The sequence below is a fragment of the Sardina pilchardus genome, chromosome 3 (genome assembly GCF_963854185.1).
Source record: "Sardina pilchardus chromosome 3, fSarPil1.1, whole genome shotgun sequence".
NCBI classification, from domain to species: domain Eukaryota; kingdom Metazoa; phylum Chordata; class Actinopteri; order Clupeiformes; family Clupeidae; genus Sardina; species Sardina pilchardus.
Window position 1 is genome coordinate 6,037,659 of NC_084996.1, and position 25,917 is coordinate 6,063,575.

Consider the following 25,917-nt stretch of genomic DNA (forward strand, 5'->3'; position numbering starts at 1 on the left):
GAACAAGCTGATGACAAAAGACTCGGCTAACCAAAACAATCTGCACAAGCGGAGATATGCCCAACCCCCTGCTGTGGGGCCTGTTAGACTCGCTGAAATGAAGACCTTGGAGAAATATAAACAACCAGCTCAACAATGCGTAGCCATGTCCATGTCCACGATAAGATGGGTGCTGCTGGAATGACAAAAAGTCAATCACTGGTGTCAAACTCCCCGGAATCTCAGCAAATAAATGGATACAATGAGCATGAGGAGATAGCACTGCGGAGAGGCTATCAGAAAGGAAAGGTCATGTTGTAACACCAGTACCAATACCCCTCCCCACCTCCGTCAACTCCTTGCCACCACAAAGACACAACAACATGGAATACACTACTGGAATACCTGCTGAAAGCGAAGCGTACACAACAATCTTCCCAGGACTTCAGCAGGCAGATGGAGACTCTGGAACAATATTCAACCCCAACCTCCTTGATTTCTCATCACTTCCCACACCCAACCACCTCCCTACCCAATCAAACTCCCCAAGCCACCCAAGCCCACTTCATCTCCAATCACAATCCCCACCCAATCAAACTCCCCAGGATCCCTTGAATACCCATCACTATCCACACCCAAGCACATGATGTTCCCTGCAAGAATGGAAGGACTGCTGCCAGTAGCCTTGCAGTTTTGTAGTAGCCCAAGACCTTTAGCTCCTTTAGCACCTGTATACCCATTACCATCCCCACCCAAGCACATGATATTCCCTGGAAAAATGAAAGGACTGCTGCCAGGAGCCTTGCAGCTTTTTAGTAGCCCTAGACCTTTAGCCCCAATGAAGCGCGGGGTACCTCCAAGCCCTGATTGCACTGATCACGCAATTAATTGCACTAATAGGGCTCGGGAACAAGCCTTGCATTCTAGGAATAGCCGCCATATTGGTAGCGCACCGAGCGTAATATCCATTCATTCAGATGCAGAAGACAAGAAGCAGAAATGTAGTATTAGCGATTCTTTTCCTCTTGCGATCATGGGTGGTGCTGTTACACCCCACTACACAGCAACACACGACCAAGAAGGCAAAAACTAAGTAACAGGAACACACTAATATAGGCGGGAGTAAATCCATAGTAATCCATAGTAAACTTAGGAGTGAAGCTGCCAATATGGCTGCGCCCGCAAAGTTTTTTACGTCATGATCCCGAGCCCTATTGATACTTTCACATCGCCACTGGCTTCCTCAGGTTCACTGCTGAAACACATTGCTAGCTCCTAATGAATGATTACTATTAGACCAGTGTCTGGTGATACTCATTCCGCTCAGTGTGAGATGAAGATATATTTTTTACACACTGTCGCTGTATGTTAGTTGAACTGTCCCACAAAGGCTTTACTACTACTCTAGCACCCCCTGAGTATACAAATAACACATTTTTGTGTCCATCCCTAGTCATTACATTGTATGCACAAAAAATGGTCTGTAGCCATTTCAAATGACGCCACAAAATTATGTTTCAAAACTTTGAGGTGAGATACCTGGCAAAGGGCAGTGACCGCATCAAGAGCACACTTCTCTACGCTCTTGGCAATATGCGGGTGACTGTCAGACAACTTCTCCATCTTGGAACAGTAGACGTCCACCTGATCTAATGGGTCCTCCTGCAAACAAAGGGCAGCAGGACGATCGAACACGAACACCTTGCAGTAAAATACCATGAAGATATTCTTTATCCATTCATAATCCATACCTGTCGAAATTTGCCTTCAAAATCTCTGGTGAACATGCGCCTCCATGTAGTTGTGAACTCCTCATCCTCAAAACTGAGAGAGATTATATTGTTCCAAATCTGTCAGGACAGAAGGGCAAAACACTAAACAAATTGTAGGAATCACACAGGGGGAGATGCCAAATTCCTTGTGCAACTGGTTGGGGGTGTCTTTCAGACATTACATGAGAGGTTGTTGGTATTTGTTGATGCTCTCATCAAGGGTTTGAATTTTGTGTGCCCACAGTGGATCATAAACAGCCAAAGCAACGAATTGGATTGGTTAGTTGATATTTTTCAGCGCCCACATTGACGGATTGCTACGGCTCATAAACTAAGAACAAATGAAGAGGATCAAATAATTTGTTGGCATAGAATCAATCTTGAGTGTGGAGGGGGGTGGGTGTGGGACGCCGGATATCACTGTTGAGCCTTCTGGGCCTACAGGTGTCATGGGCCTAATTCAATGAAACAGCTATGAGGGAATGTGCCTGCCTGATAACCCTAGTGAAATGCTCTTGAAGGCCTTTCTGTTGGTGATGTTTTGTTAGTGTTACTGTATTTGCTACTGATTTTGGTTTTGACTGTAAATAGGCTCGGTTGTTGATTGCTGTGCGATATCCCCTACCACTATAGCATTAGGAATTTCACATCTCTCCCTTGTATATATAAAAGACAAAACAGTGCAAAACGATTTGATGTAAAATGCAAGGGTGTTAAACTATGCTGTGCAATGCCCTACAATTTGCAAGAAAAATACAGGATCCAGGAGGCTTTCTGCGTTACCTCAATCTCAGAGCTTATGGTGGTTGATGTAACTGAGGCAAATGAACGCAGCAGTTTCTGTTTGAAAGTTTGGGCTATCCAGGAGCGAAGCACCTGCATGGCATCCGACAGGAGCTCCAGGCTACGTGTGCTCAGAGTGTTCTTCTTATCTGATTCCTGTAACACACACACACACACACACACACACACACACACACACACACACACACCATTTATCCACAGAAGCAGACCATAAAGTTCAGTCACTATTGTTTATATAAAGAACAGAAATCACCAAATACTCAAGCCCTCATGTTGACAGAGCATATGTTCTATGACTACTGTGATATATTTCAACAAACCTGTGAAAGGGTGAAGTCAGAAACCGCCCCAACAAGGTTCATGCAGGCAACAGGGATATCAACAAAGCTTTGGTTGTAAGTGTAACGCAGTCCTTTGCAAACTTTTTCCAGAACCTTCACTGAAGTGGCTAAACATTCAGTCCCATAGACCTCACTAAAACAACTGGAAAACACAATGGGCTTATTAGTGGACAATTTTTCCCCACATTGTTTTCCGTTTCAATTGATTGGATGCATATTTAGTGGAACTGCAGTGAATTACCTGAATTTATGTTCAATTAGCCTACTCTGAATGTGAGTCAGAGTATCAGTTATACTCTGAAAAGAAAAAAATATATGAAATATAAGTACAAGGAATACAATCAGAACAAAATTCTAACTTTAAAAAAAGCCACAAACCCACTATCACGGGTCGATGTCGCCTTGGATAAAAGCATAATACCAGTCACTTTACTTTGCTTTTTACTTTAATTCCACCTTTTTATTCCATGCTACAGAGGCAACAAACTGATTGGATGGAATTCTTGATGGCTGAGTCTGAACCACAGCATTCCTTTGAGTGTGAAGACTAAACTCCTACAACCCATGAGGAGCCTTCTGCGCAGATTGCATCCATAATCTTTACATTTCAAAATAAAATGCATGCTTATTGGGCAGGATTCCCCTGAATTAAATAAGCCAATTAAACCCAATAAAACATGCACACTGATACCTATTAGCTCAAGCAAAACTCACTGTGGAATTGCTGAAGGAAATTTCCGAGGGGACTTTCATATGAAAGACATGCAGCAGGTCGATCAGTTCAGCACCGAGCACTGAGCTGCACTCAATCAAGTCCTCCAAAGTCAACAGGCACATGACTGACCGTGACAGGAGATGATCAATTTTCACCAGATATGGGTTGTTTTTCATCAACTTCAGTATGAAGCTAAGTGTGGGAACAGTCACATACAAAAATGTCAGTTTTTTTCAGGGATGCTTGATCAATTGAGAAGATACTACACATTTTATAATTTGTAAGAAACAAAAGAACACCTTCTTTCCTGGCTTGAAAAGGTTGCATTGGCCACTTTTAACCCTTGAATGCCAGCCCAGGATGGCTCATATTTGGGGTTGCTGGTAAGAGGGACAGCTTCAAAAGGCTTGCACATGCCACGCTGTAGGTGGAGGATGGGCAACACTAGAACCCAGTGATGCATATCCCTTGTCCGAACAGTAGTCATTAGAGTCATCAGCAAGTCAGGCAAACTAAACAAGAAGAAAAAGTAGATCGTGACTACTATATACAGTTTATACAGCTTACATCATCAGTATACAGTTTTTTCACCTAATGATTCCCATACATAAATACTACTTTAAATCAAGGCCTTGACACAGAATAAACTTGCCCGTCAAAGCCAATCGAAACGGCAGCAAACACAGGAAGTGACTGCATATCTCAGCCAATCAGCCAAAGCTGGTTGTTAGAACTGAAACTTGCTGTGACCGCTTACCCCTCATTGCTGCTTGCAGCTATATTATTTCAATTGATATTACATGGTTCCACGGTATTCTACGACTTTTAAATACAGTGAGCAATGGCTCCAGAGTTTTCCCGGCAAATATAAAAACATAACATAACACTTTTTATATCTTTAAAACCTAACGATACAGTGCCTATAGAAAGTCATCATACCCTTTTGAAATAGTTACTTTTTTTTTCTTACAGCCTGAAATCAAACCCCATTTTAAAAACAATCTTTTCCAATTTTATGTACAAATTTAGCTGTACAACATCAAAATAATTTTTAAAAAGTCATAAATATACAATAAACAATTAAAAACTAGAATAACAGGGTTGGGAAAGTCATCATACCCCTGACTTAATACTTTGTGGAGCTTCCTTTTGCTTTCATTACAGCCATGAATCTGTTTGGATATGTCTCTATTATAGCTTTGCACACCTAGATTGGGGAATATTTGCCCAATCTTCTGTGCATTAAAATTCAGTCAAATTCTGTAGGGAATGGCGATGGACTGCTCTCTTCAAGTCAACCCACATTTTCTATAGATTTTCTATACAGGGCTCTGACTTTGCCACTCAAGGATGTTCACCATCCTATCCTTAAGCCACTGCTTTGTTCTTTTGGCAGTATGTTTAGGATCATTGTCGTGTTGGAAGGCGAATGACCTGCCCATCTTCAGCTGTCTAGCAGAGGGACGCAGGTTTTCCTCAATAATTTGGGTGTACTTGGCAGCATCCATATTCCCTTCTATCCTGACCAATTGCCCAGTCCCCACTGAAGAGAAACATCCCCACAACATATTGTTGCCCCCACCATGCTTCACACTAGGTATGGTGTGTTTACCTATAGGCACTGTATATACAGTTAAGCCCAAATTAAGCCCACATTTTGGAACATTACTCTAAAATTCTCCCTAAATTTTTCATCCCTGATCAAATTTTAAAAATCAAACATTCGCCAGTGTTATTATGTAGAATCTGGTGCATTTTGGAGTGTTAATATATTATTAGGAATGCTTAATCTCAAATTGTGTGAAAAGTGGAGTGGTCAAAATTAATAGCCCCCATGTGATCTTTTTGCTTTTAAACACACACGACCAACCGGTCACCTTTCAAGCCACACCTTTGCAGTTAGCTAATGTCCAGACAACACCTGAACACCCAACCAGCATTGATTGTTTAGCTAAAGACTTCAAGGAACAGGCCTACAGGCACTTAAACACCTGTCTGAGGGGGGACTGCCTTTATAGGCATACTGAAGATAAAGGAAATCTGTCTGGACCTCAGAAAGAACATCATTGAGGCCTATAATATGGAGAAAGGCTATACTGTAATCTCTAGATGCTTCACAGTCTGTAGAACAGCCGTGCAAGGCATCATTACAAAGTACAAAGAGTTCCAAGTTTGTGCATAACCAACCTAAGTGTGGATGAAAATGCTAGATATCTCAATCTAGAGAGAAAAATCATCAGGGATGTTAGCAAGGAACCCTGCACATCCGCCAAAATGATAGTTGCTGACCTTGAGACCTCTGGGGTTAAAGTCTTGAGGAAGACAGTAGCGAGGGATTTTTATTGTGGAGGCCTCCAAGGTCATCGGCTGAGAAAAAAACTATTAGTCCAAAAGGGGTGCTTCAAAGTCAGACTGAACTTTGCACATGCACATTTAAAAGCTAAAAATGACTTTTGGAAAACTGTCCTTTGGTCTGATGACATTAAACTGGAGCTGTTTGGGCACAAGGATGTTGCCTATGTTTGGCGAAAAAAAAGGAAGGCCTACAACCATAAAAATACAGTTCTCATAGTGAAGCATGGTCGTAGGAGCATCATGTTATGGGGCTGTGTTGCTGTCTCAGGCACAGGGAGCCTTGTTTGGGTGCATGGGATCATGAAAAAGAAAGATTATGTTGACCTTTTGAGGGATAACATCAAGACGCCTGCTCTTAGTCTAGGCTTAGGTCACCACCAGGTCATTCAGCATGATAATAACCCAAAGCATAGTGAAAAGTGGTCTAAAACGCCCTAAAGGATACCAAAATCAAGGTGCTGGAATAGCCTTCACAGAGACCAGACCTCAACCCCATTGAGAATCTGTGGCACATGCTTAAAGCAAGAGTCCATACAAGAAAACCATGCAGTTTGGACGAGCTGGAGCTAAAGAGTGCTTAAGAGATATGTGCCAACATGTAGTAAAAGACTATTCAAAGATGTTGTTGTCAGTTGAAGCAAAGAAAGGCTACATTATTGACTATTAATGGTCTGGGGGCTAATAATTTTGAACATGTCAATTCTTGCTTCTCTTGTCACAAATCAGAGCATGAGTAAACAATGATCATCAAACTTTGTGGGCATACTGTCTTTGCGCTTCTGTAATCATATAAACTAGGCACATTCTTGGAAATGGTCATTTTCATGTATAAACAAAGGATTATGTCTGAATTCATAAGGGGGGCTAATAATTTTAGGCTTAACTGTACATTCTTAGAAGCATTTACATTCAGATGATGGAAATGCAACTCACCCTTTGAGGCAGGAGAAGGACAGTTGGAAGTCCTGCCAGTAAGTCAGGAACTGGTCTTTGGCAAGGTTTGGGAGGCAGAGGGCCACACAGAGACGAGAGAGCTCTCCACTGTCCAGTGGAAGCTTGAAGTTCTTCCACACATACAGCATGATGACAGCTGCATTAAGAGAATCTTTAATGAAGGCTTTCGTCCCTTCTCCATCCTTTCGCAGCTCAGGAGTCACATAGTTCAGCATGAACTCCTTCAGAAGTTTACTAACCTGCATTGATAAAATGAGTGTCAAGGTCATCGAGTTCACTTAGTGAGGGAGGACAAAATCTTGAAATTACATTTCTAACTTCAGACTAAACAACAACTTGACAGGTAACATGTTTGACATATTTAACATGTACATCTAGATTTTTAATTTTGTACGAGGTTACTTACATCATCTTCATCATATCTTAAGGAGTACCATTTTTCTTGTCTTTCCTCATAAATGAAGGGGTTCCCGTAGATCTGGTAGAACTGTCTAAGTTGTGTCATGAAACTCTTGAGGTTAATTTCACTCCAACTACTCAGGAGGTCAAAGATGGTCTCTAACATAACGCCACCAGCAATCTCTCTGCCCTCGATCAGACTCTTTCTCTGATCTGGCCAGATTGCTTGCGTCAGTCGTTTGAGCACATTTTTGGACGGCTCAGCGCAGATGATGTCATCATATTGATGCCACTCACCTGATGAGCAGAGCATAAATTAAAATCACACATAAAAATATACACATTTGTTACATGTGTGATGGTAGCTACAAAAATGAGATGATACACCATGTTCTAAACTCACCTTCTTCATTAAGAAGATGTGGTTTGACAAACAGGCATCTGTTGGTCATTTTCTGTGCATCCAGTTTGTATATGTGTTCATACTCATAAGTACCCTTCTTCTGCCTGTACACCAGATACTTGTATGGAATGGACTCCGATGCTGCTTTTGTCTTACTTGTTAGCAGTTCTCCAGCAATTAGATATCCATGCTCTCCCAGATCTCTGAAATGGCACAAATAATTATTGCACTTATGCCACTCTGGCAATGATTTCTATGCTGTGATTCAGTAAATTTGTTTCCGCATACATATGCAAAAGGTTCAGAGTGAAACCTGACCATGGTCTAATACAAATTGTCATGAACACAGCTCATAATCAAATTAATTAGTTGGTTTGGCTATGCTGTTTGTAGGCCACTTTTTAAGGTCACTTTTGTGAACCGTGATGTCCTGTCTGTCCAAAAAGAGGATTTTTGCATTAATATTTAGCTCTAACACTCTGTGTTATGCTAGTTTATAGGTGATGTGGTATGTTAGTAAAACAGGAAGTGAACTTAACGTCTCCTCAGGGCTGATAGACAGGAAATTATCTGTGCCTGAAATGATCAAATATATTCAAAGACAATATAGAGAACAGTCTTTCTTGGCATCGTACATGGCCGAGCTCTAGCCTGAATTCAGGCACCACGCCTGAACTCTATCAGGCCTGTCTCCTTGATTATTCCTGAAAACTCATCATACATCACCTGACAGCCACAACATTCTATGGTAAAACAAGTACACTACAGTGGTTCAGAAACACAAATATTATGAGAGACACACCCACCGACACACAGTCAGTTCAACTATGTTGGATTCCCAGTTTCCAATTTTTCTGCCTGCTCGGATGAAGATGCGATCCTCCTGTGGTATTAGCTTGAAGTCCTTGGACAGGACAGCATGGAAGTATATGGTCAGCTTGTCTGATGCTGTAATTTGTTGACTGCGAGTAGATATTCTGCATTTCCCATACAAAAGTGAAATGGTTATGGTTATGATCATGGTTATGATTATTTGGCAGACGCATTTGTCCAAAGCGAAATGAGTAATATTCAGTTAAAACACAATGGCATTTGTACACAGGATAACATCTACAGAAATTATACGGTCAGACACATGTGTGTATGGATAATAAATTTACACATGCTTATTTTAGTGTGCAGAAGACATGCAATGACCTGTCTGGTGGTGGAGCACTTTTCTGAGCTTTTGGGGTGTCTTTATTTTCACTGGTGTCTTTCTTCTGGGATTGCTCTGAGGGTGCATCTCCTGAAGATTGGGCAGAAGCTTGCTGGACCTCATTCTTCTCCACCTTTACGTCCACGCTTGTTCCTACACTCTTACTCTATACACAAATATAAAAATGCACAGTGTATTATACGGCAGCCAAACAAAAATAATGTAACAAAGAATTGACTATGATGCTTAAAGAGTAGCCTGGGAGCCAGCCCGAATTTACCCTGCACCTGCTTGTGTCATCGTACCTGTGATGTGTTCTGGGGGCCAAACACTTTCCCTGTATTTTGTTGATTTGTTTTGGTCCTCTCGACAGGGGCCTGTTTAAGATTCGCATTTTTGTCAGTGTTGGCATTGTGGTCCTCAGAGGCTGGAGGATTTGATGCGATAGATGTGTCCTTCTTCTTCTTCTTGGAGCCCTGCTTGTCTTTTCCTGAGCTTTTGGCCTGTTGAGTGTTAGTCTGGTCTGCTGCTGTGGACTGACTTTCTGACCCAGCCGGTCCAGAAATGGGTTGAGCATTAGGGTCGTCAGTGGACACAAGGTTATCCCCTACTGAAGGGCTAGCCTCCCCTTCTAAACTCTGGTCAGTTTGTTCCTTTTCCAGCTCTTCTTCCTTAGATTGGACCACATGAGTGTCGGTGTCAGTGGGATATTGATCAGAGGTTACCTCCCCGATCTTTCTGTCAGGTGGAGACTTAGCGGGTGAGGCATTAGCTGTCTGTGTATCAGATGGTTCGGAGATATCAGACATCTCAGTAGGATCAGTAGGATCTTGATCAGAGGTTACCTCCCCGATCTTTCGGTCAGGTGGAGACTTAGCGGGTGAGGCATTAGCTGTCTGTGTATCAGATGGTTCGGAGATATCAGACATCTCAGCGACGGGGGACAGCGCTGGGTTGGCGTCGGCAGGACTGGCCGCCGGGTCAGGCATCTCGTCCATGGCGCTGGCAGAGCTCTCACTGTCCGAGCCGGCATCGCCACTCCCACGCTCCTGGCGCAAATCACGCTCAGTCAGGGAGGTGTCAGACAGGTCAGAGGTCAGGGACTCCAGCCCATCCTTCTTGTCAGATTTCTTCTTTCGCCGTTTACGGGCTTTCTTCTGGTACGGAAAAGGATGACAAAAACACCAATCACACACACACACACACACACACACACACACACACTCTTATCAATGTTCCACCCCACCATCTGAATGGGCACATGCTTTTATGATAAAGGATAATGAGATGAAACTACCAAAACTACCACACCAAGTAAAGTCAGTAAACAGGATAGATACCTTCTTCTTGGGGCTGTTGGACGTCTCCTCAAGGGGGCGTTTAGGTGACAAAGGTATGGACTGACTGTCCAGAGATGAAGGGTCATCACTTTGTGTGGTGTTTTTCTCAGCAGCATCTGCCAGTAAGTTAAAGGAATTGACTAAGGTTGAAGAGAGCAGTCATTCAGGTACCAAGCCTAGCTGTCTGGCCAAATCAATTTGGCTTGAGAGAAATAGAACTACCAGATCTAACAAGTGACTTAATTATAAACATTATTCTTGTGAGTCCACTGCAGTTGTGAGAGCCTTCAGTAAATAAACATAAATTACCTGCTGTGTCTTGACTTTCCTGAGCGGTAAAACGTGTGCCACACTGGCTGCAAAACCTGGCATTAAGCTCAGGGGGGATGTGGCCACATACACACTTCATGTCTGATCTGTGGGATGGAGAGGAGATAATTGTTTATTACTCAATGAGTAACTCCAATCTTGCATCAGCAACATAATCACAGTCAAGACTCTCAATGTACTAAGCGTTTCACTTTCGTTTCCCTAGAAATGTCTTCCTTGACAAGCGTGTGCAATGTCTAGATGTCTGAATGGATATGGCGGATACACGTCGTATTCTATACTGTCCTATAGGCACTGAGCCTGAGAGAAATCGAGGGCGCTCGTCTTCAGGCACAATGCCAAACACTCATTAGAAGTCCAGCATGCATTGCTTTAGCCAGACTACCTGAAAACGAACGTACGCATACTTTTGAAATCTGCCAAAATCATGAGATTTCTCCAGTGTCCTGTCTACTGCCCGTGCATCAGACACGCCCCCTCCACCTGACTAATAAACTCAAAATGCACAAGGTCATAGTTGACATCTATAGCGTTCTTATAGGCTAAGATATTAAGAGACCCAAATTAAGTACAAACTATCACCTAACAAACGAGACTGGTGCTCAATAACGGCCAATACACCCCTGTTGATTTCTTTGAATCTTGGATGGAAGTTTCGCAGAAGCCTAGTAGAACGAAGGCAATATACGTAGCCTACAGTCCGCGAGACGATAAACAAATCATCACCAGAAATCACCGCCTGGGCAGCAGCACAGTGTCAGTAATGCTATTCACTATAGTAGCATTTTTCTGCGTTTAAGTATTAATGGCAGTCACATTAGCAGACCCTCTGTGTAACGTCACTGACTGTTTACTGCTAGCATGTTACCTGAGGACAAATGATCAAGCTAAACATCCGCGTAACCTTTCCGCCACAGGCTTGCTTAACAAGTTGCTAACTATTATAAGCCAATATCAAGCAAATAGCACGGCACAGCACAGCACAGTAAAAGTGGCTAGGTTACACTAGATAGCATCAACGCTAACAGGCTAGTTCATAAATTACTTATGGTTACGTTCAGACTAGCGTTACCATTGCAAGTTTGCTAGTATTAAGAGTGCCTTTACAATTTAACAGATACAGATAACTCAACATGATCTAATTTAACGTTAAAGAAGAGGAATATGCATTACATCGTTCGCCTTGTTATGTCAAAACGTGAAAATGAAACTTACCTTCACTGCTCTCCAAACTGTACGACCAAGCCTCAGGTACACCTGACATTCATTGTTATTTAACTATTCTGGTATTTCGAATACTAAGTTCGAAGCACAGCTTTGGCAACACTATAATCGCTGCAAGCTGTGATCAGTGTGTTCCCAAATAAGCGAAATCATGAGACTGTACAAACTTTCGATTCTGTTGGATGGGCGTGAACATGCCTCGATATGTTCCTCATAGCTGTCATTGCTAAACGTCACAGATGGCAGACTTGCTTATGGGGGGCTTTCCAGTCAGCCTTGATCTGCTCTCTGCGCCCTGTGGCAAGGCTAGTAGCCTATTTAGTAGTTTTTTGTTATACTGACGAATTGACCGTAAACTTAACATTTTACATTATGAGGTTGTTTTACTGGCGAACAGAACACCCCATTCTTATGACTAAAATAGTTCATATGTTTTTACTTGGCTCGAGCTGGCTTTTTGAAAATATCCAGTTGAAAGTCAGAATGTAAATGTTACAGGCTACCTGATTTACTGTTTTACTGAAAATAATATTATCAGTGTTTTAACCTTCATACACACACACACACTCTCACACACACACACACACACACACACACACACACACACACACACACACACACAGTTGGCTAGGCATTGGGACTTGCCAGACAAGCACTTGCAGCCCATCACTGTGACTCAGCAAGGGGAATAAATCTTGGCCTAAATAAAAGTAAGTTTAAAATAAATGTGATGAATAATAACCTAAATAATGACAATAACAATTATTATTAGGCCTAGTAGTAGTATTATTAGTAGGGCTGTCAAAATAACTGATTAATTTAGATTAATTAATTTGAGATAAAATAACTGATTAAAAAAAATAACGTAGATTAATCGATGACCTTTGACCCGGAGCCATTCTAGTCAGTAACCATTAGACCGTAAAATGGGGAGATTAGAATGTGCTGACTGGATCATTGATTGGAACATTTACTCTTAAAAAAAAAAGGCCTGACGGTGTTAAAAAGAAAGTGTTGATTAAAACAAAGTCCTCTGCAATGTCTGCAGCACAGAATTTGCATATCACCGGAGTTCGTCAACTCTTAAGTACCACATTACTGCAAAGAAATAGTGTTGACATTGCGATTTTGCAATTACATTTTATATGCGATTAATTTAGATTAATTAATCACAGAGTATGTAATTAATTAGATAAAAAATTGTAATCGATTGACAGCCCTAATTATTAGTATTATTATTAAAGCAATAACCATAAGCATAACCACCACTAAGACCTTTTGAATTAAACAATTGTTTTTATTATTTATAAGTCTTTAAATGCTTCTTGAAGATCGCTAGAAGAATGAGTGGGTAAATCATTCCACCAATGAGGAATCCCAGAAGAAAAGATATTGGCCGGGTTTCCCAAAATCGTTAAGAAGCTCTTAAGTCCTAAGAACTTCTTAGGAGCGTTCTTAGAACATTCTTACAACGCTCCTAAGAAGTTCTTAGCACTTAAGAGCTTCTTAACAATTTTGGGAAACCCGGCCATTGACTGTGACCTCTTAATGTAGCCTAGTGGAAATGCCGACATGGCAAAGTGAAGGCTCATCAGAGGACTTGCACTGGGTGAGAGGGGATGTAGAGGTGGGTCATGGAATTGGTAATAGCAAAATGCAGATCCAGGTGTCCTATAGGCCACCTTGTGGTTATGCAATTATTGACCTACTGTCTGACCTCTTGCTTACACTGCCAACTAATAGGGAATCCCCCAGTAGCCTAGCCTATATGACAAGCTGAGCTCTCTCTCTCTCTCTCTCTCTCTCTCTCTCTCTCTCTCTCTCTCTCTCTCTCTGCTTTGAACAGTAAACGTTGTTGTCCCAGGTGATAGGCTATGTTAATTCTCAGGTGATTTGAGAAGTAGGCCTAGTCCATAATTCAAGATTAATAATATTGAAAATATATAAATACAAAGTCACTATCAAATGTATCAGTTTTACTGGTAATGAGCATAGCTCTCAGCAATACACACCTTCATGTATCTGTTCCTGTAAGGGTTCCGTCAATGAAAGCTTTGCAGTTCAAAGGCCAGATTTGCATGTGATTGTAGCTGCGGTAAACCAGACACAGAAAAGACAAGATAAGAAAGAAAACAGGCAGCTACTGTACCATGATTCTTCTATTTCCAATTTCAGAATGATATTTGGATTATATAATACTTTAGTATACTCAAACTGTGATTTAACTTTACAGTGTTAGTGTGAGTTATGACATGAGGGATTATTGACATTAACCAGCAGAGGGCGTTTCAGCCAGCAGCTCTATAAAAGGCAATGAATGATGTCTGGCTGTAGTCGAAAAAACTGTCTTCAGCATATATAACATTCATGTTCTTAAATATATAAGACAAAAAAGCAAACAATTAAAAACAACAAAAAAAAAAAATCATAGAAATTAAAATGCTTTTCATGTTTCACATAATGTGTTTGATGTGTTTTGTTTATACGCATCTTTGCTGATATGCTGTATTCAGAGGAATAACTGTCAGTAATTGAAGAGGCCAAAATATAATACTTTATTTGGACATTTTCACTATAGCCCCATGTTTATTAGCCTATTTCATAGTTTTGTTTTCAGTTTTGTTCTATCATGTCAAAATAGTCAGAAAAAGACAGCCCCGTTGTAGGCCTTATTAAGTGTCCAAACTTTTGACTGGTACTGGTCTATGTCATGGTGTTATGTATCTAAACAAATAAAATATCTTGGTAAACTTAATATTCCCATGCTTTATTTTTAAAAAGAGAAACTATATTCATTGTCTAGAATATATGAAATGTTTAATTCTGAAATATTAACAGCTTACAGCTCATGGAAAAAAAAAAATCCAGTATTTTAAAATATTACAATAAAGACTTTAAAATATGGACAACAAAGCAATTAACTAATCTGGCTAATCTGAAATAGTTTGGGGATCCTTTTCCATAAATTACTGCATCGAAGTGATGTAGCATGAAGGCTATCTGCCTAGAGTTTTATGGAAGCCTAGGTAGCTCAAACAGTCATACCATGATTAGCAAACCAGTTTGGGCAGGTGGGCAGGTGGCAGGTCCTGCTAGAAAAGGAAATCAAGATTGTCAGCAGATGGATGCATGGCGTGCTGCAAAATCAGGTGACTGCATTGACTCCGAACTTGACAAAACACCAACAGATGGCGTGGCACCCCGAATCATCACTAACTGTGGGAACTTCACACGGGACTTCAATTAACTTGTATTGTCTGCCTCTCCACTCTTATTACAGACCTTGGACAACTGAGCAACTACAGTCCAATTCTTATTCTCCTTATCTCAACAAGACGCTTTAAATATGTTCTCTGGTTCAGGAGTGGCTTGACACTTGTATTGCAACACTCAATTGCAGCCCATTTCCTCAATTTTTTGTGCGTAGTGGCTCTTGATGCACTGACTCCAGCCTCAGTCCACTCCTTGTTACACCAAGTTCTTGGATCGGCTTTGCTTGACAATCCTCTCAAGGTTGCGATCATCCCTGTTGCGTGTGCACCTTACAACACTTTTTCCTTTCAGTCAACTTCCTATCAATATACTTTGATAGAGCACTCTTAAACAGGCTTGCCCTTAGAGGAGAGTGTCAGAGAGTGATTTCTGGACAAGTGAGAAATTACTCTGAACCATATCTTTAAAACAAAAAAGCCTTCAAATAATTCAATGTATGCGTAATGAATCTAGAATATATGAAAGTTTCACATTTTAAATAACTGATGGAAATTTTTGTGGGAAATATGAAGTATATTTACATGCACCTGTAGAATCAAGTCAAATGCAACCACTGGCGACTACAAAGGTATCCAGGAGAGAGTGAAAAATGTCTGCAGGTTTCCATCAAATCATCTAAACGGCAGAAAAGGAGGCCTGTAGCCTACCCAACTTCCCATTTAGGTGCTACATCTACTTACCATTTTATGGCAAAAAATAATTCAGTTTTAGAGTTGTGAGGCTCTGGGGAGGTCAAGTTGTAGATGAACTAGTCCCACTGCCGTTGTGATAAATGCGTAGATCTAAACCGACCAATCCGCAGGGTGTAGGTAGGCCCTATACTCGCAAAATATGAGTCACTGAGACGGAACCTCACTGGCAGAGAAAAATACGATCCCACGATCTACCTATAAAAGGCCCCACTGTCTGGCAGAATCATTTAGACGCTCTGTGAAGTAAGGAAGGTAACAACCTTAACAGACGGGTGACAAGTAGCCTACTCTCCATCGCCATGCATAGGTTTAGGATAGCAGTGACTATTTGGGTGGTTTGTATGCTCGTAACATTTCACCCTGCTGAAGCGTGGTACAGACAATCTACCAGCCCAACCGCTTACTCTGTCGGTAGGGCATCGGGATTGTTGTCCGGGATCAGGAGGTCGCCTTATGTCCGGCGCGCAGAGTCAGAGTCTGAAAGCGAGGGACAGCCAGAGTCTTCAGATAAAAACTTAATTCCGGAGACAATCTTTCGACCGTCAGTCTTCCTCAAAACGTTGGTAAGTCAATTGTCCATCCTCTCGCTAACTGAGAGACAATGTAGCCTACTGTCTCGTTCACACGTCTCAGTATAACAATCAGTGTCCATAAAATATCCTGTTCTAGAAGAGCAGGACTTAAATCCTTTAGCGCTGTCCTTTCAGCACCACCGTCTGTGTTCCATGAGATTTATCTGAGCGGCTGCGTTCAGGCTCTTGTGTGAAGTTTTTCAAACAGATCAGTTGCCCATTAATGCATGGATGTATAGTATGTGAATGCATAAAAAAGATATGCATTTGAGATAATTTCGGCTATTTAAAACGTGTTACTTATTCCGACAGGCAATCTGTGTTAAAGACGTGTCACCAAACATTCAAAGCTGCGAACCAGTCCAAGATGGGACAGCGATGTTTCAGTGCAAAGGCGAGTTACTCATCTCGTTGGATACACGGGAGTGTGACGGACTTTGAGCATCTGCATTCACACAGGGAAACACCATGAACACTGAACTGGCAATGGAGGACGGCACTTTTTTTTTTTTTTTTAAGATGGTCTATTATGATTTATCATGTCTTGTTAGGGCAACTTTTTAACATGGGCATTATGTTACATTGAAATAATGTGAATTAAGAACACATGTTATAAACAGAAACATTTTTTGTGCTACGTTATGTTGTATGGGGGGGGAAGCTATAATGCCAAGCGAAATGACTCAAAGGTCAGGTCATTGGTAACTTGTATTTGGTTGAACTCCTAAATTAATCTGTAAAATGTCATTAAATAATTTCAAACAACTTGTCAGAACTGTTTAAAGGAGTTTATTACCAAATTATACATTGGTACACGTGTACACACACACACACACACACACACACACACACACACACACACACACGCATATAAAACTGAACTAGTTACAATTAAAAAAAAAAAAAAAAAACAAGACCTGAAACTGAAAGTGTCATTCAAAGGGTGCACACACTAGCCAAGTTTTGTTTGACAACGTTGTGGATGACAGTCTGGAAGACGTCCCTGATGGAGCTGGTGTCTATGGCTGTGGTATAGTGATGGTACACAGGCTTTGCTGGTGAGCTGAGGTGGTCTGTGAACAGGCTAGTGAGGAAGCTGGCAGCACCACTAACATCACAGTCTGCCCCTATGCAGAACAAAAAACAGGTATGACATGAAGTTTGGTGTATCAATCATTGGCAATACATATTTATCCCAGTCAATATAAAAGGGGTCAAATTAATCTGTTAAAATATGTACACATGTTCACAAAACATCTTCACAAGAACAGTCACTCTTTTCAAACTGTCTAAAGACATGGGTATTATAAAGCTATGATGGCAATGTGTTACGCCATGTTTCTGAAGGGGTTCTTGCAACAGGAGAATAAATTAGACTTTATTGTGAAGCTCCCCACAGTTTGTGTGTGGTGGTTTCCACAGCTTTTGATAATAACCATTATATTTTGAGTATTATAGGGGTAGTGGCACAATAGAACAGAGCACATGCACCACAGCTATTGAAACATCCTTAGCAACCTCAATTTGGCCACTGTGGGAGAGTGCGTAATGAAATTCTGAGGGCATACTGGAATCAGATGCACCTGCAATACAATATAAAAGGTCATCCATTCACTCCCATTATTTATGAGTTGAGGTAAGCGATCCAAGATTTCTTCCATGCACACAAAAAGGTTTTATTTCCCTCAAATTGATTTCACAAATTGGGGAAAAATCCATTAGCGAGTTTGTACTGTATATTTCTTGAGCATTTTGCATACAGCCACGATTTGTGTGCCACGTGAATAAAATAAATAAATAATTGGTGGTTTATCAAAGGTGGATTCCATTCCATTCCAGTGTGTGTGAGTTGGGGGGGGGGGGGGGGGGGGGTTAGAGTGCTGCTAAAAATAAGACATTCTTAGAAATAACCCATTACACCACACAGGTGTACAGCTTGCACAAAAAAGGGAGCCGTCAATATTAACCATCAGCTCCTACTCAGCCCTCAGGTCATCACAGCCTTCAACTCAACAGAACAAAACAGAACAGAACAGAAGAGAAGAGAAGACAGAGGATGGAGTATAGAACCTGAGCAGCGAAGGGGTGGCTGGCATGACGCAGATCCATTTCCCATGAGGGTCAAACTCCTCAGCAAGATGAAAGGACGAATGAAGTGGCTTGCACCGGACCTCAAAATAGGTGGGTTGTGCACACAACTACTCCTCCACCCCCTCCCCGAAAAGATAACTCTCTTCCAATTTAGTACTCATCATATTTCAGAGGGTCAGATGATATGGGTGAGTAAATTAAAGACAAATCACATTGTAATGCGCCTCATCACTACACAAGCACTCCCTTGTAGCAGATAGAGATTCAATGACCATTTAACCCCAAATCAATCAAATCTCCTGTAATCTATATTTTATATACCTTTAAATTCTGGGAAATAAAGCCGTAGATGTCTTTCAGACTGCAAGATCTTCTTTTGAAAAAGATCCATTTTGTTCATGAATAAAATCTGAAAGCAAAACAGAACAGGAGTGGTGAAACGTGCAAATACAGAATATCCAGCAAGTACAGTGATCCAGGCAAACAAAGGCCTTAACATCTACGATGGGGGGGGGGGGGGGGGGGGCAGTGACCTGGAGGCCCAAATGAGACCAATCAAACAGTGTGAGCAGTCCACACAGCACGCTTTGGCAGCACGATGAGAACGGTCAGTGAGGGACTGGTGTGTACGCACATTTTCCCCGCACACACAGGACACACACACACACACACACACACACACGAACACACATGAACCATTGTTCCCAAGTGAGGTGAAACAGTATGGAGACTCGGCAAAGAATGAAGTCTTTGAGAGAGGGAGAGGACATGTGTTTGTATGCATGGCTTACCAGCGAGGCACTGCTGAAGACTGTGTTGGCGCAGACGGAAGAGAAGAGTTCAAGACTCTCCTGGACACAGCCCTGCAGACAATGCCAAGACAACGGGGGTGTTTGTCATCCTCTTTTACAGCTTGTCTCAAGTAACTGGGACTCAAAATTGTTATCCTCTCATGGAATTATTAGCTTTTTATGCTTATAGGATTTGGCAAACTTATACAGATTAAAGAATCAGCTAAATGAATAAATAGAAATGTAAAAAGTTGGCAAGTTAGGAATTAATATTCATCAGCAATTGTTGTCATTTGAAGATTAAAGCTTCATTTGAAGATTCAAAGATTCATTTTAAGATCAAAGCACCTCTGGTAAACATGAGTAAAAAGTGCTTAAATCCAATTTCCAAAAAGATTTGGAGAGTAACAAAAATAAGAAGCATCTTAGGGTCACAAGTAAAAAAAAAAAAAAAAAAAAACACACCATCAGAAGCAACCTCTATGCATATAGATTATTTTAGCACATTAGAGAAACCATTCTTCACTCATGTAAGTGCTGGAGTTACTAACTGCTACATGGGACTTTGCCTGGAATCTATCTGGTTCTATGGTCAAATGACAATTGAGCTTTTTGGCAACCAACCTTCAACATGGGTTTGTCATAAATATGACTACATTGAGAAGAATGACTTGCCTATTTGTTATGGTGAAGGGACAGTAAAGCTGAGCTGTGGACATTAGGGTGCTAGGTATCATGAATTCCATGAAATACCTTGGCATTTCAAAATCGAGCTGCCACTGCCAAGACACTAAACATGGGTGATTGGAGATCTCCAAGAGAATGCACAAGAAAGGACTTGGGAATCTGGAGATCCTGGGGAACAGTCCCCTGCTTTGTACGTATTTTTCCGACTTCATGAGATTTTAGAGGAGAAAGCTAAAAGCTGGCATAGGGGACTTTACAAAATGTTAAATACAAGGGGTGCCAAAAACTGTTGGACGTTTTTATTGAATCAAAGAGCAACAATTTTTTTTATATCTGCAGGGTGGCAGGTTCACAGGACACAAACATATACAGTAGATTTAATCTAAAGGTCTGCGGATCAAAACATTTTGTTTATAAGTTGTATTACCATTGTAAGTGAAACAAATCATGTCAGATTTTCCCCTCTTTGCTCTCAGTGTGTGACTAGAATAAATCATAATAATTGTAGCAATGCATGCTGGTCACCTAGGCTGTCTCGATATGCACCTGAGCTTGCTGGGGAGTGAACATGACATTTTCAGAGCTGTTCCATTTCCAATCTCCTACCATTCATATTATACAGTATATAGCTTAACATGTTCCATTGTTTTAACTTGGTTGATTTTTTATCGGCGCTCATACATTAGCTTTGGAAAAAAAGTCTCTGCTAAACACCAGTCAACTTTAACTTTATCCATTTACTGACTCACTACTATGGGCAACACGGGACCAAATTGAGATTCAGCCCTGGGCTTCTCAATTCCTTCTTGCTTGGCCCTCGGGAGCACACGGCACGGATCCTTGGTCCTGGTCTAATATTTACCCGGGACGTGGTCGTGATGCGCCTTACCGTGTCCGAACCCTGCCGAGGCCGGAGATCGTATCGACTGGCGTCCGCCAGAAACAGCACGGCCCGCACGCCGTCGAAGAAGCGCAGCCACTTTCTCCTCTGTGTGCGCTGCCCTCCCACGTCATACAGCCTGCAGACACAAACCCACAAAGTCAAACACAACGCCGGCGTAGACGGATATTAGGCCTTGATATGGCACAACAGAAGGACATGGTCAGGGTGGCTATAAGACAGACGGTGGTACAGTATAGGCAGGGGGGTGGTGGAGGCTTCCTTTGCTTCAGCAGTCTCTGCCTGCACACTGGATTGTTAGCGGAGGAGGGCAAATAGTGAAGGATTCAGTTGCCTATTTCAGAAAACCGATCACTGGACCACATCTCCACTGTGTCCAGAAGTGAAGTCAGAAGATGGAGAAATGTAATCACCTTCTGCCTTCCTCTCATGCACACACACACACACACACACACACACACACACACACACACACACACACACACACACACACACACACACACACACACACACACACACACACACACACACACACACACACACACACACACACACACACACACACACACACACACACACACACACACACACACACACACACGCTTCACTCTGGAAAGCATTCAGATGTTGACGAAAACAGAAAGTGAAATGCCCAGAGGCTGCGCTCATCCTCCACTCCCCCACTGTACCACACCCACCCTGGGGGAAACAAAACCTCTGGGTTTGGACTTGTCTTAATGGTTCCTGGTAAGGTCCCAGTGGGGCTCTGCAGACAGCAGCAGGGGGAAAGCATGTTCTTCCTTCGGTAAGAGACGGGGGCAGGTAGACAGACAGGTGGGGGAGAGGCAACAGTCCATCAATATTTCAGTCGTCTGATTCATCCAACGGTGTGTGACCTCACTAGGGGGAAATGAAGGAGTCACGATTCTCCCGAGCGAGAGAGCGAGACGCGATACACACACACACACACACACACACACACACACACACACACACACCAGGTGTTTCATCCAACTCGAATTGTCCTATAAACACTTCATTTCAACTTACCTGCTCAGCTGTCATCCTACTGGAGAAAATGGAAGCATCTCATATCTAGATGTCTATATGAATGCCTAGATCTGCAGCTAGAAAAGTGATTACACACTGGGCAGTGGAATAAACACCAATTTATCATCACACACACACACACACACACACACTACATGTACCGGTAAAAGGGTAAAGCACATTATGCTGTAGACATAATGGAGCTGAATGGGACTCTCACCTAAAGATAAACTGAGCAGCACTGAACTGGGTTTCCAGCACACCACTCGTGCGTACACGAACACGCAACACGTCTTTTTCCGTGGGAACATAGTTTGGCGCGATGATCCGACCAATGTTCTCAAAGAAACTGCCAACAAGCATAAGAAAAAGAAAGACAGAACAAGAAGAGACAGAGACAGAGAGAGAGACAGGCCGTTATCTTATGCAAAAAGTGCTCATAACATGATCACAAATCTATAAAGAGGCTGATGTTCACTCAGATGTTTTCTCTCAGTGTGATTCACCTGTACATCACCATAATTGCTCATACCAATGACTAGGGTAAATCCACAGGGAACAAACAGGAAATTAAAAGGTCTTCACAAAACCACATGAATTCATAGGCAATTTCCTTCACCCTTGGACCTAACACACACACACACACACACACACACCTTGAACAAGGCCATTTGTTGAACAGCTAATGCATCAGCTTAGATTGTGTGTCAAAATGATATGTGCATACAATTCCGTTTGTTATGGCCGCCTGTGAAAGGAACGGTAGCCTCTGAGACATGTGGAACTCCCCATAAACCAATGTTCCAACCCAAACATCCCTATTAAAGTCAGCACTAGCACTGGTAAAGCAACGGTGCCACAAGATGCATCTCTTGAGTGGTGACAAACTAGACATGTCACGCCTCCGAAGCGTCTCTGAGTCACATTCTGTCAAGCCAATGCTCTGAGTTACTTTAAACAAAACCTTATTCCCAAGTGGCCTATTCCTAGAATTGTTTTTCCTTCAAGACAGAGAGATAACAATATATACACTCAAGTGACATACATATGCATGACAAAAAAAAAGAAAACCTATGATCCTCACAGATACGGGGAATGTGACAACTGAAACGGCTCAACACCAAAGCTTGGGGGACAAAAAGGGATTTCATCACTGTTGTGTCATGAGCCTGTGTGACAGTGTGAAGACCAAGCGCATGCAAGTTGAAAGAGGGCAGCATTTGACAGTAAAAAAAATAATAAACCCTCTTACCCCCCCTCTCTAGATAGATAGAAAAAAAAGAGTGCCATAATCAGAAGCATCTACTTGATATACTAACGGAACGTCACTTCCAAACAATGAGATGGAAAGAGGGATGGGATGACGGCAAACATGATAAATATCAAACATGCAGGGGTGCAGTGATGCGTCATGGCACGGAAGCAGCCGTCCCTGGCATGAGTACCTTAATGACACTTCTCAAACATTGAACAAAATGAAACACAAATGTGCACAATTCACTGTCCTACCCAAACGCTCGCTCGCTCGTGCGCGCACACACACACACACACACACACACACACACGCACACACCCTTATGCATACAGTACACTGTGCGAATGATCTGTGGTTGTGTTGTGGGCTTTCACAGATTTAGCATTACAGCATACCAATTGTTCATGTGAGTGGAGGGTTAACACTAACATTTTCCCTAAAGAGAGGAGTCTGAGTAATTAGTTCAGAAATGGTGGGATCACGAATCATGGACCAAAAAAAACATAAATAAATTAAAATATGCTTCTGCCCCATGGACATCTGAACAGTACCAAAGAAAATAATCTTAAGAGGAAAATCAATGTATAAACTCTTTGCATAATAAAGCCTTACCATAGTGCTCTTTACTTAACACATGACTAATCATGGCAGACAACCATGGCCGACAGCAGAACTGAACCACGCTGCACACTCACTAGAGAGCAGAATCGTTGAGCTGGTACTCGTGCCCGCGGGCGGCTGCGACCCTCACCCCCTGATCTGCCCACAGGCCGCAGAAGGCCTGAGCCAGGAAAGGCCGCAGCTCTCCATCCTCCCCAACGCACCAATCACAGGCCAGCACAAACTCGGCATGGTCCTAAGAGGGGGGGCCCACACACACACACACACAAATGGCCGGAGATGAATAAGACCACCAACACACTACAAACAAGTATTGCATTCTGCAAATGAAAGAACAGAATACACAAAAGACAACTGGATTATAACAAAGAGTAGGCACAACTCTGAAACACTGAAAGTAAATGAAGGGTAGTGAAAAAACAGAAACAGATGCATCATGTGTTTGCCTTGTATAAAGAATTCATGCAATAGCCTACATTTATTCATCTCTAGAAAGCTGGCATTGCTACATACTGTATACATCCGACAATTACACAATTGCTCCAGCTTATCTTTTACAGCTATACTGTCAGCAATTGGCCAACCACATGCTATGTGCTATGCACTCCAGAGGCATCTCTCATATGGTTGTGCTGTTGTTTACATCCTCACCTTGTTCCTCTGGTTGACCAGGTTGATCCTCAGAAGGCCCATACCTCGCAGGACAAACTTCATAGAGTTGAGCAGGTTATCCAGCACTGCCGGCTGTGTCACACACACACACACACACACACACACAACTAAAAGCTTTTCTATGTTGTCACTTCAGGCACATCTGGACAGGTCACCTTGCCACCGATTCTCAGTTGACTTTGTTTTGGTATTGATCAGGTTTTTGAGTGAAGTCTGCATAAAGTGTCTGGCGCGCGCGCGCGCACACACACACACACACACACACACACACACACACACACACACAGGGCAACAATGGATTGCTACTGCACTTATTTGTTTTATTGTCATGAAGGTCAAGATTGGGTCTAAAACCCTTACAACAAACCTTAAAGCTCAGGAGTTCCTGTCTGCTGAAGCCATTACTGTGGATGATCTTTATTTGCTTAACCAAAGTGCTCTTGCCACTCTCAGCGGCACCTGCACGCACACACACACACGTTTTTATTATTATTAATTAATTTCATTTTATTCATTTCATACGTTTGAAGGCACTGTAAATGACATTTACGCTCACCTAGTAATAGAATTTTAACCACGTTTGACTCGAGTTTGGCGTGTTCGAAGAGATCTCGGTCTATTTTGGAGCTCATGGTTTTTGCTACTTTTGCCTCCTCGGTCACCTCTCGATTGAAGCACAAACGCAGCGCGTGCCAGCATACCTGTGCTCAGGTGTAACGTGTTAGGTCCGAGAGAGTCATCAGACAGTGATATTTTAAATGCCATCCAAATGTTTCAGAAATGGGAATCAGAATGATCAGGCTATTAGCCTACCTGGAATGACGATATTGGTAAATCCAAACAGCCAAACATCGTTTCTCGTGTTTCTTGATGTCAATATACCGAATTGTGCCTCTATTCGTGCCTTGTTTATTCCACTTCAGGGTTGGACTGACGGGTGCTTGACTAACGTAATTCACCCAATTGAAGACCGCACGTGCTGTCTAATTGACTAATTATGCTGGTGACTTTGGATCCCAATAATCAGTCACGCGATTAATTATTCCATGTTACCAGCAACAATAATTTCTCTTTCCCAATTTATTGTTGGGCAAGCCAAGCCTATCAACCCATAGGACAAATCTCATAATTTAATTCTGGCAGCATGGGCCCACTTAACTTCAGATAGACTTGATTTTACGTATAACATGATTTCAATCAGTCAGGATCTCATCTTGACTGTAAGATTTTTCTTAAGTGTCTGAAAACAATATTACATATCATATAACAACAAAGCTTTACTCGAAAACAATTAACATTGTTGAAGTTGTTTAGTATTGACAGGGATAATACTCTTTAATAAATTACAAGGCATGTGCTGTCAGAATATAATGTACAGTACACTGGCTGATGACAGACAGATTATTAAAATACAGGAAACTCATCAGAGGCGGGATTGATACATCCATGTACCGTCCTGGGAGAAGCACCATGGAATCGTTGAGTTATTCTACTGTTA

General features: G+C 42.0%; 3 protein-coding genes across 3 annotated transcripts in view; 1 reads left to right on the forward strand and 2 right to left on the reverse strand.

The window, feature by feature from the left end:
* rnf213a (ring finger protein 213a) overlaps window positions 1–11,946 on the reverse strand; it is a 50,853-nt gene extending 38,907 nt beyond the window's left edge. Inside the window, exons 1-16 of the mRNA XM_062531544.1 lie at window positions 11,806–11,946; window positions 10,570–10,676; window positions 10,261–10,376; window positions 9,226–10,077; window positions 8,920–9,086; window positions 8,529–8,699; window positions 7,723–7,925; window positions 7,327–7,616; window positions 6,900–7,159; window positions 3,911–4,123; window positions 3,611–3,803; window positions 3,138–3,193; window positions 2,876–3,038; window positions 2,535–2,690; window positions 1,731–1,829; window positions 1,519–1,641 (exon numbers count right to left, since the gene is read on the reverse strand). Coding sequence (XP_062387528.1) covers window positions 1,519–1,641; window positions 1,731–1,829; window positions 2,535–2,690; window positions 2,876–3,038; window positions 3,138–3,193; window positions 3,611–3,803; window positions 3,911–4,123; window positions 6,900–7,159; window positions 7,327–7,616; window positions 7,723–7,925; window positions 8,529–8,699; window positions 8,920–9,086; window positions 9,226–10,077; window positions 10,261–10,376; window positions 10,570–10,669 — 3,162 coding nt within the window. The 5' untranslated portion in view covers window positions 10,670–10,676; window positions 11,806–11,946. The remainder of the gene's footprint in view (window positions 1–1,518; window positions 1,642–1,730; window positions 1,830–2,534; window positions 2,691–2,875; window positions 3,039–3,137; window positions 3,194–3,610; window positions 3,804–3,910; window positions 4,124–6,899; window positions 7,160–7,326; window positions 7,617–7,722; window positions 7,926–8,528; window positions 8,700–8,919; window positions 9,087–9,225; window positions 10,078–10,260; window positions 10,377–10,569; window positions 10,677–11,805) is intronic.
* Window positions 11,947–16,039: 4,093 nt separating this feature from the next.
* LOC134076470 (neuropeptide B-like) lies at window positions 16,040–16,916 on the forward strand. Its single transcript, XM_062531545.1, has 2 exons — window positions 16,040–16,342; window positions 16,664–16,916. Exons 1-2 carry the CDS (start codon window positions 16,079–16,081, stop codon window positions 16,790–16,792), a joined length of 393 nt encoding a protein of 130 aa, XP_062387529.1. The 5' UTR covers window positions 16,040–16,078; the 3' UTR covers window positions 16,793–16,916.
* A 279-nt stretch (window positions 16,917–17,195) lies between these two features.
* gnav1 (guanine nucleotide binding protein (G protein) alpha v1) lies at window positions 17,196–25,388 on the reverse strand. The gene is made up of 10 exons (XM_062531546.1): window positions 25,233–25,388; window positions 24,976–25,120; window positions 24,787–24,878; window positions 24,399–24,491; window positions 23,822–23,982; window positions 22,092–22,220; window positions 20,810–20,939; window positions 19,234–19,305; window positions 18,764–18,851; window positions 17,196–17,478 (listed from the first exon to the last, which is right to left on the reverse strand). The coding sequence occupies exons 1-10, from the start codon at window positions 25,269–25,271 to the stop codon at window positions 17,288–17,290; spliced, it is 1,140 nt and encodes a 379-aa protein (XP_062387530.1). The 5' UTR covers window positions 25,272–25,388; the 3' UTR covers window positions 17,196–17,287.
* Between the last annotated feature and the right edge of the window lie 529 nt (window positions 25,389–25,917).

Coding starts and splice junctions, on each gene's coding strand:
- LOC134076470 (XM_062531545.1), top strand. CDS start 16,079: ATGCATAGGTTTAGGATAGCAGTGACTATTTGGGTGGTTTGTATGCTC. Junction 16,343..16,663: donor CAGTCTTCCTCAAAACGTTG/GTAAGTCAATTG, acceptor TTATTCCGACAG/GCAATCTGTGTTAAAGACGT.
- gnav1 (XM_062531546.1), bottom strand. CDS start 25,271: ATGTTTGGCTGTTTGGATTTACCAATATCGTCATTCCAG. Junction 23,983..24,398: donor TGGTCAACCAGAGGAACAAG/GTGAGGATGTAA, acceptor CCCCCCTCTTAG/GACCATGCCGAGTTTGTGCT. Junction 18,852..19,233: donor TCTTCAGCAGTGCCTCGCTG/GTAAGCCATGCA, acceptor TTTTGCTTTCAG/ATTTTATTCATGAACAAAAT.